Below are 14,718 nucleotides of genomic sequence, written 5' to 3' on the forward strand. Positions count from 1 at the left end.
ATTTAAAAATTGAAATTTAATAATTTTATTACAAATTATTTGTGTCAATAATTATATTAATTAAGCTAAAAAGTATGTCCGAAATTTTTTATTTTCATCAATAATTTATTAAGTATTCTTATTACTTGCGCGGTAAAATTAGATATTCGAAAAATAACTTGTTAGAAATAGGAACAAAACATAATAGAAATATTTAAAATATTAAAAAAAAAAAAAAAACACGCAAGTGTTTTGTGCAAAAATCGTACCTCTACCCTCTATAAGCGCTATGCCACAGCTGCTCACTCGCAGCGCATTTCGAAATGCACTCAGTCCAAAATTTTAATTTTTTCAGAAACTTCAATTTTCTTTACTAAAATTGTTTTTAAATTTTCATTCAATGGATCGCCGCAACAAAGAAAGTTCATTTAATTTTTTCGAGTGTGAGAAAGATGACGGGCAACATTTCATATCCTAACTACTATTGAAGTTTCTGGGCATGCGCACAAAATAATTGCATACCTGCAACTAACTTCAAGTATATTCAAATTTACATGGTCATAAGTTCCAAACTTCACTATGCATACTAATGTATAAAAAAAAGTAAATTTTTTTTCGATCACGGCGAACTTGTGTTGGCGTGTATAAATTTTTATTTATTACCATTTAAATAATATTTATATTTATGAACCTATAAACTGTTAACAATATCAAAAAGGTAACGTTAATTAACAATAAAATACAACGTCATCGGTTGCTGTAAGTCGCGCAAACATTAAATGCTCGATCATCTCGATTAATTTTTGCGCATATAAAAACATATACAATAAGTTACGTTACATATGTGAAATGTTATTCTCATTATTATTATTATATATAACTTGCGCATTGTATAATCCCTTACAATTAAAAATTAATTAATTACAGCGCATTATTGATAAAAAAAATAAGCAAATGACGTTATTGGTTTGTTTGTTTTTTTTTTATTTTTTTTTTTTTCTATTCAATTGTTAATTCTGTTACAGGACAATGACAATTTATATGAGGAAATAGTAGAGTCTAGAGTAATTGGTAATAACAAACGACGCAATGTCTGACGACAGTTCAACGTTGTCAAATGATTTGGAGAGTAGAGATAATCGAGGACGTGCTCTACGAACTGAAACTGCCAATACAGCTGCTGGGTCACGTTCTAATAGATACCGTCTTCCTAGACTAGAAACATTGAGAAGGCTCAGCAATAGCTTTAGATCCGATCCATTGAGTAGTGAATCTACAAATGGTAATTTGTTTTCTTTTATTTTACTTAATTAATTAATTAATTAATATATATATTTTTTTATTTGAAATTGAATACTAAATAATTATCAGCAATGTTTGAAGAACCTTCAGATACACATGCAGCATCGATGTCTTCGGAAGACGAGCCGACCTTCAATTTAACATCGAACGTAACAGACCGCGAGTCTTCGGGCGATGTTACTGACGGCGCTTCATCACCTAATCAAACATCTGCTAGTGCGCCTACATTAAGTTCTGACGAAGAGTTTGTATTTCTTTACAAAATTAATTAATTTATACTCATTTCATGTATTTTAATTAATTAATTAATTAATTAAATTTATTTTTGTTTAGCAAAAGGTATTGCTGGGTATGTTTCGCAACAGACGAGGATGACGCAACAGCTTTGTGGGTAAAGCCGTGTCATTGTCGAGGTACTACTAAGTGGGTACATCAAGGATGTATACAGAGATGGGTTGATGAAAAACAAAAAGGTAGAGCTGGAGCTTACGTTGCTTGTCCACAATGTAATACAGAATATATTATCGTCTATCCTAATATGGGTAAGTAATTTCCTTAAAAATGGACTCAATTTAAAACCGAAAATGTTAATACCTGGACTTACTCCCGTTTTTTTTTACAGTGTATAAATATAAAATAATAATTATTTATATTTTAGGTCCTTTAGTTGTTGTGCTTGATACAATTGATGGTGTAATTTTCCGAGTCTGTCCATTTATTGCTGCTGGTATAGTAGTCGGTTCTATTTATTGGACTGCTGTTACATATGGAGCTGTTACAGTAATGCAGGTGGTGGGTTGTAAGGATGGCCTAACTATGATGGAACAGACTGATCCTTTAGTAATGTTAGTTGGACTACCTACGATTCCGATTATGCTTGTGCTTGGTAAAATGTTGAGATGGGAAGATCAAGCATTGAGCTTACTTAGACGACATGCTTGCAAGGTTCCTGTTCTTAGACATTTTTTACCCCGAAGGTATTTTAATTTTTTTCAATAAATTTATTTATTTTTACATTTTATTGACCTACAAATATTCTATGGAATTTTTAAAGCTTTGAAGACATGTAAAACGTCTCTGACTATGGTGATGATGATAAGCCTTTTTAGAACTAATTTTTTAACATGAGTATTATTATTGATAAAATAGATACTTATTTATGAAAATCAATCTGGATGTCAAGAAATTGCGGATGCCATTTTAAAATTTGTAATTTATTTAAACAAATTTATGTTTTTTTGCACGTCTCAAATGCGAAGTATTTTCGTTTCGCAAAATACCTGCATAAAGTCATTTCAATAACTCAAAGAATTAGTTGATTGTGTACTCATTAGTGATTTTTATAAACTTTTAAGTCTGATTAATGCGATGGTCGATTTTTTCTATTAAATGTTATTGTTTATAATTAAAGAAAAATTCAGTTAAAAAGTTTATTATAGTGACGTCCGTTAGGATGTATGTCTGTGAGTCGTCTGGATTTAAGCCGTCACGAACAATGAATCAATCTAATTCTTTTTGTAGAAGTTGTCTTTCATCCATGGGATAAACCCTTTTGAACATCAGTGACAAACTCTTTCCCATTTAAAAGATATCAGTAAAAATCTATGAATTTTCTGAGACTTTTTTCTTAAAATTTATTGTCCATGTGTCTTTCGATCTTTTTTTCCACATTTACATTCGCATACATCTCGCTCTGTTTTCTATACGTATATTGTCTATCTATTTTACTCATGTATGTACTACTAGCCCCCTTATAAAATAAACTGAACCAGCTGTCAGTTTATTCATTATTTTTTTTTTTTAATTACTTTATTTTAAAAGTAAACTCTACATTCTTATTACAAAACTTTCCAAACATTTTTTTTTTTTTTAGTTACTCAGATGATGAAAGAACTCAATCCCAAGATGTACCGGCAATGAGTGATCCTGTTTGTGCAACAAGAATTCTCTGTGGAGCACTTTTACTTCCAACAATTGCTAGTATTTGTGGTAACATATTTTTCGAAAGTATAAATTCAAATTTTCAACGGACTATACTCGTAAGTATTTATTTTAATTTATTAAAAATGATTTTATAAATTTAAAATAAATTAATTATTTTAAAAAATTATTAATAGGGTGGAATAGCATTTATTACGATAAAAGGAGCATTTAAAATATATCACAAGCAGCAACAATATGTAAGACAGTGTCAAAGACGTATAATGGATTATACGGAAAGCAACGTTACTATGTACAGACGACAACAGAATACTGAAAATGGGCAGACGTAAATAAACTATCTTAAATATATATATTAAATAATAATTATAATAAATAAATAAATAAAAATTCCTGTTAAACGGAATTATATATGTATTTAATTATCAATCAATCATACAATCTCCGATGTAAGATTTGCTGTATTGGTTTTAATTTAAAAGTATAAAATAAAGCTAGACGTGACGAAGATTCTGTACATGGACTTGTGGAAATTAAAACGTTTCGATTGTAGAAAAAAAGCTGAAAATTTAAATTTAAAATTAACTGTAAATATACATACAACTATCACTATAATTACAGGTTTTAGATTTAAAAAAAAATTTTTAAAAACAAATCACAATAGTTAATTATATTACAGTTGTAGTTATCTCAGTACTGGTAGATTAAATTTTATCTCTATTTGATAATTTCTAAATATCAATAATATATAAATAGTTGACATTTTTTTTGCATTGTTTATTGATTGTTTTTAAGGCCATTCTCAGACCGTGTCCCTGACTTTTTAAAAATATTCAATGACCTTCAATTATAATGAGTATTAAAATTTTGATAATTAATTAAAAAAAAGTTTAAGCACTAATTGAAAAAAGGACAACGCAGTTACAATTTCGCTGAGATATAGATTTAAAAAAAATCATTCACATTTGATATCAATGAGGAGTTAAACGAAATTTGTCAAATAAATTTCAGTAAAATCTTCATGTCAAAATTATAATTTTGAATGTCAAATTTTTCAGGCTTAAATTTATTTGCTATATTTCTTTCAACTTCTAATTGATAGCAACAGTGAGCATTTTTTTTAAATTTATATCGGCGATATAGTAACTACGTTGTCCTTTTTTCAATTTGTGCTTTAATTTTTTTGAAATTAGTTAATTAAATTTCAATATAATAACAGTTCAAGTTATTGAATATTTTTTAAGTTGGGGGTTGTAAGAATGTCCTTAATTCAAATTTACATCGATTATTTATATTCATACAATACTCTTATCAAATGGGATAATTTTTAATTCAAATAATCTGTTAGTTATAATCAATTAATAAATAAATAAAAAAATAGTTTGAACTAAAACTGAGCTAATAATTTAAATAAAGGGTGCTCGGGATTGCTGATGTATAATTAATTAATTATATTTGTAATTTCAATTTCTTTATTAATAAAATCATTTATTTTATCATCACATGAGAAGCTAATAATAAATTTATTTATCTACTCACTTATTCATCATTATTTTTTTAAGGCATTTTTTCTACGTCGTTTAACAAATTTAATTAATATTACATTCGTTACTTGTAATTTTTAACTCTTTTAATTATTAAATTTTACTTTTATTTACATATATACTTTTCTAAAAAAAATTCATGATACTGAAGTTTGCCGACGTCTAATAATTTTTCGATTTTTTCAAAGCAGTAAATTATAAAACAAAAATATTTCAAAAAATTGCGCTTATAGTTTTTTTAATTTCAGACATCTGCATATTTTAAGTTTTTTTTTTTTTTTTTATATAATTAATTTGTGAAAAAAAAAAAAATGCGAAAATTTTTAATTGTCTACTAACTCCAGGATCATAAAAACTTACATCGAAATATCAAGATTGCGTTAAATATTTAATTGGCCCAGAATATTTTTAACATTAAGTACTTGGTGTCTTTTTATTTTAAACTCTATTGATAATTATTAATAAATATTATATATATATATTTATATTCTGATGTATCCTTTGGTGAATATATTTTGGATTATTTAAAATGTATTGAAAAATTTAATTATTTGAATTATTTTTTACTTATTTCTTTGACTTAACGACTGCAAACTTTAATGCTCTTATTAAATTACACTCGTTAAAAAAATATAAATCACCGGTGTATGAGCTATTAAAAATTTAATTGTTCGTCAGTTACTTTATTTTATTATTATAAGTTTATTTATATTTTTATTGCTAAATTGTATTTGTACTATATAACAAAGTACTGACTTTTAAACTAAATTAATTACAAAATGTGATGTCTATTAATCTATTAATTATTAAATTAAATGATTATTTTTGTACGTGATTAATTAACAACTAAACAAAAAGTGCTCAGATTGTTTGAAAACTAACGTCAATAAAAAATAGTTTATAAAAATTATATGTATACACAAATTTACGAATTGCTTTGGAGTCTATGGGTACTATTAACAGTGAGAAAATTTTAAACAAGATCACCTCAGAGGTGGTCCCAGATACTTAAGACTCGTGGAGTAAAAATCTGGAGGTTGTTCTGTGACTAATAATTTTACTTTTGCTGGTAAGTCATCACTTGATTTTGTCGATGACGAAGATGAGCTCGAGGTTGGAGACGAAAGCGGCGATGTTGATCCATCTGGTACTTGTTTAAAAAATGTGCATGAGCGGTTAGACGACACGTTGTAGGAAGGACTCAGAACATCTAGAAACGCTACTGGGCCTTCGATACACGTTATCTCATGTAGGTTTTGTTCGTGGGGTAATAACACACATGCTGGATCATTTTTCCCAACTATTTTTGACGGATGTTTCAATGCCAATACTTCAGTGCAGTTTGATAAATTTTCAGTTGGCTTTATTGGTGTGTAGCTGTCTATTTTGACTGTACCACAAATTACCTATAATTTAATAAACAATAAGAATAATTAATTAATATTTTTTAATACATATATTTTTATGGCATTTATGACGCAAACTTGGTCAGAACAAACAGTTATGAATTAATTTTGAGAAGGGATAGAATGATATAAATTCAAATTTTTTTGAACTATAAAACTAGAGCAATTGGGATATAAATGATCGGAAAGTTATCTTAGAGTTTTCTTTTTGTAAGATTAATTAAAATGTGTTATTTCAGTTACAAGTCTAACTTTTGAGTTTATTAAAACTAGTTGGGGAACTGTCTGTTTGAAAATCATATACATCAATTATCTATGCTGAATAATTTGCTAAAGGAATCAGTTGTTAAAGTATTTAATTGAAATGACAGCAGTCTTATTTACAGAGACGAAATTGCGGGATTTTTTTTTTTTTAAATAAAGAAATTAAATATTTATTTTAAAAATGCAGACGAAGGACTTTTTAAAATCTGTGAGCGGAAATTATAATTAAAATTTATTTTTAGTAATCAGCTTATAAGTTCAAGATTTTTAGATGTCTGCTATTTTGTAATTTTTGAAAATTGCTCTGATGATTGATGACAAAATTTACATATTAAAATATTGATTATTCTATTCTTATAAGAAGTAATATTTGAAAATTATGAAAGAAACAGTATAAACATTATTAATTAAATTAGTCAACAGATGAGTCACTATACAAAAATAAATATTACAGAAAATTTATCATGACATTAATAAGAATTACAATAGATCTTACAAATGTATACAAATTAAAATAAATCTCTTAATCTTATTTGATACTAAAAGTAAACAATTGACATCTTATCAAAAATAATTATTTACAAAGATTTTAAAATGTTTTTCGTCTAGATTTTTGAATACAATTATAAATAAAAAAATTATGAATGCGAGTGTAGCAGACATCAGACAATTTATAAATTTTAAATAAGAAAAAATGAATAAATTTAAATAATGAAATGTTACAAAATGCGCGCGCTAATTTTTAAATTATCAAACGCATTTCTTAATTTTTATTCGACTCACATTTTAATTATTTATTCGAAAAATTAAAAAATTCATAATTGCCAGCCACAGTCAGACTCATAAAAAATAGTCAGGTGCCTGCTGTTTTTACAGTCGTTATATTATCGGATTTAATTAATAGGTATTTTGTTTTTGATTGATAATGTTAATACTAATAATAATAATAATAATAATAATAACCTTTAATAAACCATGCATACCAGGATGATCATGCATTGGTAATGTTTGACCATGTTTCAATAAAAAAATAGCTATTGTAATATCGTTGTTTTCAAAAATATCAATAACACACATCGGCGCATCATCATTTTCAACATGATCAAGTGTTCGTTTATCAACGCAAACATCTTCAGCTCTTATATTATTTATCATGCCATTAAGTTTATCAAAATTGTTTTTACACATCTTATAACCTAGTGATTCACAACCAGAAAATGTTTTAACCGCTTGTTTCCACAATAACTCTATCGGAGTTGACATCCTTAGAAATATCATAAATCACTATTGCAAATAATTTGCAATCTATTAATTAATTATTATACAAGAATAAATATATAACTGTTAATTATTATATATCTGTTGATATTTTGTCAACAAGTTGGCTGTTAGTTCGAGAACACTTGAGAAAATTGTGTCAATGTTGATGTCTGCAGACTTGGAGCTTATATATTTTATGTATATTTATATATTGATGTTAATAAAGGTGATATCTTTATTTTTAAACAAACACTATGATTGTAGAGATTAGGTTGATAGTGTTTGGTTTATTGTTATTATCACCCTTTTTTAAATGATTTACACTAGATATAATATTTACAAATGGAGATATTTTAACGCAGCTGCTAACTTTGTATATATTATTATAATATATCAATGTATATTCATGTAATCAAATCAACTGAACTGTACATATATACTGCAGGTGTTAAATGACATGCGTGGAAAAATTATTTCATTAGCGGGTCAATTGAAAATTTATTATCTATGAAAAATTTTTTTTTGTGATACTGCAATTAGCAGACAATTCAAAAAATTTTTTAATTTTATTTCAACTATTTAATTAAAAATATGTATATGTAGAACATTAGAACTGTAGGTGCAAACTTGAAATACTTTTTTTTATAATTTATCGGTTTGAAAAAATTCAAAAATTATTTGACGTCGACTAAATTCAGTATCGTTCTTTTTATGCAATAGAAAAAATTAATAAGATAATTTATATATGTGTTTTTTTTTCTTATTAATTTATTAACTCTTAATAAAAATAAGTTATATATAATAGATATATATTTTATGTTAATTAATTGATTGAGTAAATAAAATTGATCGAGTATTAATATTAAGAATATTAATATTAAATTTGGCAAGTAAAAATATATAGAAATTAACAGCTGTACTAATAACAAATTAATTACGAAAAAAAAAAGTAAAAAATTAAATAAATGATAGATAATTTGTACATATGGTTTATAATTTAAAAATATTTAAATTTAAAAATGATACTGAAGTTAGCTGACGTTTAATAATTTTTTGAATTTTTTAAAAATGATAAATTATAGAAAAAAAATATTTCTAAGGATTGCACTTATGGTTTTTTTAATTCTCTACATGTGCATTTTTATAGTTTTTTTTTTTTTTTTTTGTAATCGATTTGTTGAAAAATAAATCCGAAAATTGTTAATTGTCTAATAACTTCAGGATCGTATTTAAAATTATTGTTGTTTTCATTTATTCATTACTATGATTATTATATTTTTTTAAAAGCATAATTTTTAATTATTCATTTTATTAGAGATGAGTTTTAAATTCATTTCATTATTATAATTAAAAGTTAAAAGTGGGCTAACTACTAGCATATTATAATAATGAGTGTAAATGTAGCAGACATCAGAAAAATTTTTAATTATTAATAAATAGACTAAATAATTAATAAAATGAAAATTTTTAAAAATGCGCGTTTAAAAAATTTAAAAATTAATATATGCATTTTTTATAAATATTATTTTTTTAATTATTTCGTCTATTTATTTATAAATGTAAATTTGTCTGATGTCTGCTACATTCACACTAATTTTTTTTTAATAAACATTTATTTATTTTTTATTTTTTAATATGAAATATTATCAGTAATTTTACAAGCAATTAAATGAAACTTAATTATTCTAAAATCGATAAAAGAAATTTGTAATTTTTTTTGTGGGGTAAGAAACATAAAAATAATAAGTGGGAAATCTATTGATGGAGCGAGAACTTGAATTAATTAATTAAATTTTTTAAACTTATCACAAGGCAATGGTATTAAATTAGACAATTTCAACATTTAATTGAATAAATATTTAATGTATTTATTTATTTTATTTTTCTCAATCATTTATAAAGGAAATAATTATCATTTCAAAGATAATCAGCCTTTTCTCAGCTGAAAATCATTTACAAGGGACTTAATCAAATACAGAACAATTTTCATATTTTATTAATTAAACTAATTGCTACTGATAAATTATATTTCTATATATACTTATTCTTTTTTATTTAAAATAGTTCAAAAAGCATTTTAATAAATTATTAATAATAGTACTTTCGCAATCTAATATATTTAATATTACGGTCGTCAGCTTATGACTCCTTTACATTTTCATGTACAGAGCAATCTAAGACCTAGTAAATAATAATAATAATTAAATATTAATTTATTAATTTAAATTTATTTATTTGACAATATCACGACACTTTTAGTTCTCTTCTTTTATTTTCCCGTATTTACATACAATTATTTATTTCATTTGTAAATATAACAACAATTTGATTATCTAAAATTATTTATTTACTCATATTTATTTAAAGTATTATTTTAGGCATTTTTTTTTTTTAAAAGCTCGACATAGAACAGCAGTGAAGTAGTTGCAGACTAAAAAACAACTCAATATAAATAATTATTTTTTATTAATTAATTAATTTGAATTTAATTATATCAATTAATAAATTCTATATTTATCTTATGGAAAAATTCAAATTAAAAATAACTAAACTGTATGATATTAAAACTTCAATAATTGGCACCAAAAATATATTTGTTTAGTTTTAAAATCTCCCTATTGGTTTATCGATTATTGATTAATTTATTAATTGTACGTCATATTTTTACAATAATCGACAGAACATTCCTTTTTTTAATTTTTATTTTCCTTCTTTCAATATATTTATATTTTTTTTTTCTCTATTTAATATTCTAACTGAAAAATACACATATAGCAAAAATATAAATACAATTTATAACTTAATACATTAATTACAATAATTAACAGCTTAATTTTTTTTTTTTTACTCACAAATACAAGTTACAATAAACGCGTAAAAGATTGTGCGATGCAGATTAAACAAATAATTATTTATCTTAATGTACATTATTTGTAAGTGTTTTTTTTAGTTTTTATTTTTTTTCGACAACTTTATTATTATTTTTAACTAGTGTAATTATTTGATAAACGTGAAATTTGATTCTATATAAAATTTTAAGTCAAGTGCAAGACAAAGTGCGTAATGACATTAATTTTTTTCACTCCTATTGAAATTTATTAATTATTATTTTATATGTTAATTTGAATTTAATTTTTTTTAATAAACAAAATAAGTTTTTAGGAAGAATTTAAAGAGATAAATAAAATGTATTTTTTAAAATTCTTTAAGTCAAGATAAATATCTAAATGTAAATATAGCGGCGTTGAAATTTCAATTTCTGTTTAAGTTATAATTTATTAGTTAATTCAGTTTTTTTTTGTGTGCAAAAGCAGTACCGCTGTCTAATTATGCAGATTTAAAATCACCTGTCTATGCGGACGGATAAAATGTGAAAGATAATTATATTTATATTTTTATAATGTGATGAGAAAAGAAATGATAATTGTTTAAAAATTTTTTTTAACACTTATAATTACAATGAGACTAATAAATCATACACTTTATAATTAATTACTTAATTTATTCGTAAGGATTGTTTATGTTGATGACAAGTATATAAATGTCGAGCTATTGAAGCGCAGAAATTAATTAAACACACAAATTAGTCATAAATAAGAAAACATTGTGTACAATAATAACTGATAAACGTTAATTGTTGTTTCTTTTTTTTTCTAATTAATGGAGCGTCAATTTAGATGCTTCAATTATTTTATTAGAGCTTCATTATGACATCAATAATATAAATGTAAACAGTAGTTAATGACACCTGTTATTAAATCGAGGTAGAAAATAATATCAAAATTCGACTAGAGCAATCACGAAAATTGGCACAAGAATTTATGACGTCAACACACAATATTTATAGTAATAATAATAATTACAATTAAAAAATAAATTATGAGAATTTTATAAAAGTTTTACTTCAACACGATTTCATAATAAAAATATAATATTTACAAATAAGTTTTTAAAAATTAAAGACGATTTTTTTTTAAATTTAAAATTTAAATCAACTATTTGATTATTTAAAATTAACTACCACTTGAAATTTGCATTTGAGAATAATATTCATAAATCATCTCTGTTATTTATACGCGCTTATAACCAACATACTATATAACAAAGATGAAACTATTTAAATAATTTAATGAAATAATAATAATAATAATAAATTATTAGTATTATTATTACACAATAATAGTAACGTATGGAAGATCATATTTATCGAAGTACATTAAAATCACATTAAAAACTATTACAACGATGATGATAATAATAATAACAAAAATAGTTATAATAATTATAATTATAATGTATGAAATTGATTAATTAATTATTGGAGATGTAATTATTTAGCAAGTATTTCTTTATTCAGTGAGTTTAGTAATTTGTAAATGGCCCCGTGGGTGACACTAATTCCACAGATAACGCGGAATTTATTATTTTAAGTGTAATATATTTTTTTATTCATTTTTTTTTTTTTTTGGTCAATTTTAAAGACAAATACGTAAAATACGTTGGAGATATGCGCGAATTATGAAGAATGAGTTTCGTCAAAAGAAAAAGTCCACAATGAACCATAAATTGTTGATGAACATTTTTCATACCATTGTCAACAATTATATTTAATATTTTTCGATGTATAGTGTCGACTCGATTGAGCGTTCGTCACACAGACGTAATAATAATAATTAATAATTATAATAATAAAATCGTAGGTGCTTTAAAAAAAATAGATAAATAAAGCCAGTCGTCAGTCATAATTATTTATATTATGATGGTATGAAAGTTAATTCACGTGCGTGCAGTTTTTTCGGGACTAGGAGAAGGACTCGAGGAAGGAGAACGTGAACTCGAGCTAGAGCTGGAGCTGCTGCTACTTCTAGCTTTGTCGCGCAATTTTTTTTCTATTTTGTTCTTGTGGTTCCACAGTGGCCCGCGAATTATTTTAAGGGTTGTCTCAAGCTCGTAAGCCTGATCTTTGAGCATATTGTATCTTGTTAAATCGAGTCCTACTGCTTTAGCTCGCTTGTGAAGAGCTATTAAGTACCGTCTGTTCATTACCTCTGGTAGCATGTATTCCTAAAATAAATAAATAAATAAATAAACCATGAAAGTTTTATTTGTTTCTTTAATTACACGGGTGTTATTTACTTATTAGATAATATCTCTATATTTAAATATATGTATTATTTATGCAGATGATCAATCATATATGCACTTACTTGTCTTGTTACGATGAAGTAGATATAACAGAGCATGCCCGTAGCGTATGTTACGAAGTAGGTCACGGGCTCCATGATATCCCACGAATACTCCCACCAGGTCAACCTTGCAAGGATCCCAAACTGCACGGCCATGGCAACGAGTCCTATCCATGAGTGAAGGTTCGCTCGTCTCTCCGCGGCCACTTCCAGCGTTTGTTTTTTCTGTAGATCAATTCCTCATTAATTATAAAAACTCCTTAATTATTTAATAGTTATATTTAAAACAACTTACTAGTTCTAATGGCTCCAACTCTATCATCACCTGCTCCAATTCAGCTATCACTTCTCGCTCTAAAACTGAATTATACTCAGTGCACTGTAGAGTTTCGTAGAGTTGGCTCACCGTCACTTGAACGTCTGACAATTTTTGCATGGTTTCCTGTAGTTTTTAAATTGATTTATCCTTTATTTTATAACTTTTTTTTTTTTTTTTTTTTTTTTTTTGAATAAAAGTTAAATGGTAACTTTGTTATGCTAAATTTTTGTGTGTTTCGAATGGATGATAGCTAGATAGGAACTTACCATCGAGTATTTTTCTTTTTCAGGTGGCGAGACATCGTAAGTCACGTCGTTGATGACTAGTCTAAAATCGTTATCTAAAAGCGACTCTATCGTGTTGTGACTACATATTCTAACACCATCTAAGAAATTTAAAAAATCATGATTGTTTAATTAATTTAAAAAAAAAAAAAAAAAAAGTATGCAAATGTATTCAAAGACATTCTCCGACAGTGACCCCGCTTTTTAAAAATGACTTTGAATTGTCGTAACCGTATAAAAATTTTATTAATTATTAAAAAAAAGTTAAAGAATTAATTGAAAAAAGAACAAGGTAGTCACAATTTTTCAGAGATATAGAATTTAAAAAAAATTACTCAGTTATTATCAATTAGGAGTTAAACGAAATTCGTTGAATAAAATTTAGCATATGAAATTTGAAACTTCGAGTTATAAAATTGACAAAGATTTTACTGAAGTTTATTTAACGAATTTCGCTTATCTCCTAATTACTAACGACGACGTTGCCCTTTTTTCAATTAATACTTTAGTTTTTTTTTAATAAATTGATAAAATTTTGATACGCTTATGACAGTTGAAAGTCATTGAAAAATTTAAAAAAAGTGGGGGGCACTGTCTGCGAATGGCCTTAAGATTGAAAGTTTGATAAATGGACCATACCTAATGTCGTAATACATGCTCTGTCTATTCCACGGTCTTCTTCTTTCAACATATGAATAAAATCCCCCACTGTGTTGGTTATTGGCTTGAGGGTGAAGATGCACTTTTCTTTTCGCGATGGCAGAGGTACCGTGATTCGCGGGTAGCCTCGATGGAAATCAATTGTCACACCTTTAAAACAATTTATTAAAAATATTTATTATTAATTGTCTAATTAATTAAATAAGAAATGTGTTTATAAAATAAATTAAGGTAAATTAGTGCTTTTTTTTAAATTAAACGATCATTGTGGTCTGGAATGCAGTTAAATCAGTCAGACTGTTGGATATAGTATGCATGCTCGTAATGTAAACACACATGGGGTAGAAGAAGAGGGAGTACAATAGAATAGAGTAGAATAGAGAATACTATATTTGAACGAGAAGAAACGGGCCGAGTCAATTCTCGCGTGATAATCGCGCAATCGGTAGTCAGTCCGTATAACCTGGTTAAGAGCCCGTTGATTTTGAGTAAAAGGTATTAGAGTGTGTAGACTCGCAATGAGAATAAACTCTAGTATATTTATAAAAGTATATATATATATTATTAATATTA

At 25.6% G+C, this 14,718-nt stretch overlaps 3 protein-coding genes across 4 annotated transcripts in view; 1 reads left to right on the top strand and 2 right to left on the bottom strand.

The window, feature by feature from the left end:
- Window positions 1-533: 533 nt before the first annotated feature.
- On the top strand, window positions 534-3,732 carry LOC103573177 (E3 ubiquitin-protein ligase MARCHF5). 2 transcript variants are annotated; one of them, XM_008552143.2, is made up of 7 exons: window positions 534-697; window positions 1,005-1,261; window positions 1,351-1,525; window positions 1,615-1,823; window positions 1,940-2,258; window positions 3,155-3,320; window positions 3,399-3,732. In XM_008552143.2, exons 2-7 carry the CDS (start codon window positions 1,069-1,071, stop codon window positions 3,552-3,554), a joined length of 1,218 nt encoding a protein of 405 aa, XP_008550365.1. In that variant the 5' UTR covers window positions 534-697; window positions 1,005-1,068; the 3' UTR covers window positions 3,555-3,732. The 2 variants fall into 2 exon arrangements, with proteins under 2 accessions (XP_008550365.1, XP_008550366.1); XM_008552144.2 differs by having other exon boundaries at window positions 1,363-1,525.
- A 1,315-nt stretch (window positions 3,733-5,047) lies between these two features.
- Window positions 5,048-8,108, bottom strand: LOC103573176 (2-aminoethanethiol dioxygenase). Its single transcript, XM_008552142.2, has 2 exons — window positions 7,400-8,108; window positions 5,048-6,172 (listed from the first exon to the last, which is right to left on the bottom strand). The coding sequence occupies exons 1-2, from the start codon at window positions 7,712-7,714 to the stop codon at window positions 5,750-5,752; spliced, it is 738 nt and encodes a 245-aa protein (XP_008550364.1). The 5' UTR covers window positions 7,715-8,108; the 3' UTR covers window positions 5,048-5,749.
- Window positions 8,109-10,565: 2,457 nt separating this feature from the next.
- The window catches only part of LOC103573175 (calcium uniporter protein, mitochondrial), a 35,806-nt gene continuing 31,653 nt past the window's right edge, over window positions 10,566-14,718 (bottom strand). Inside the window, exons 3-7 of the mRNA XM_008552141.2 lie at window positions 14,125-14,295; window positions 13,468-13,586; window positions 13,178-13,324; window positions 12,904-13,107; window positions 10,566-12,760 (exon numbers count right to left, since the gene is read on the bottom strand). Coding sequence (XP_008550363.1) covers window positions 12,473-12,760; window positions 12,904-13,107; window positions 13,178-13,324; window positions 13,468-13,586; window positions 14,125-14,295 — 929 coding nt within the window. The 3' untranslated portion in view covers window positions 10,566-12,472. The remainder of the gene's footprint in view (window positions 12,761-12,903; window positions 13,108-13,177; window positions 13,325-13,467; window positions 13,587-14,124; window positions 14,296-14,718) is intronic.

This window comes from Microplitis demolitor, chromosome 8 (assembly GCF_026212275.2).
Source record: "Microplitis demolitor isolate Queensland-Clemson2020A chromosome 8, iyMicDemo2.1a, whole genome shotgun sequence".
NCBI classification, from domain to species: Eukaryota; Metazoa; Arthropoda; class Insecta; order Hymenoptera; family Braconidae; genus Microplitis; species Microplitis demolitor.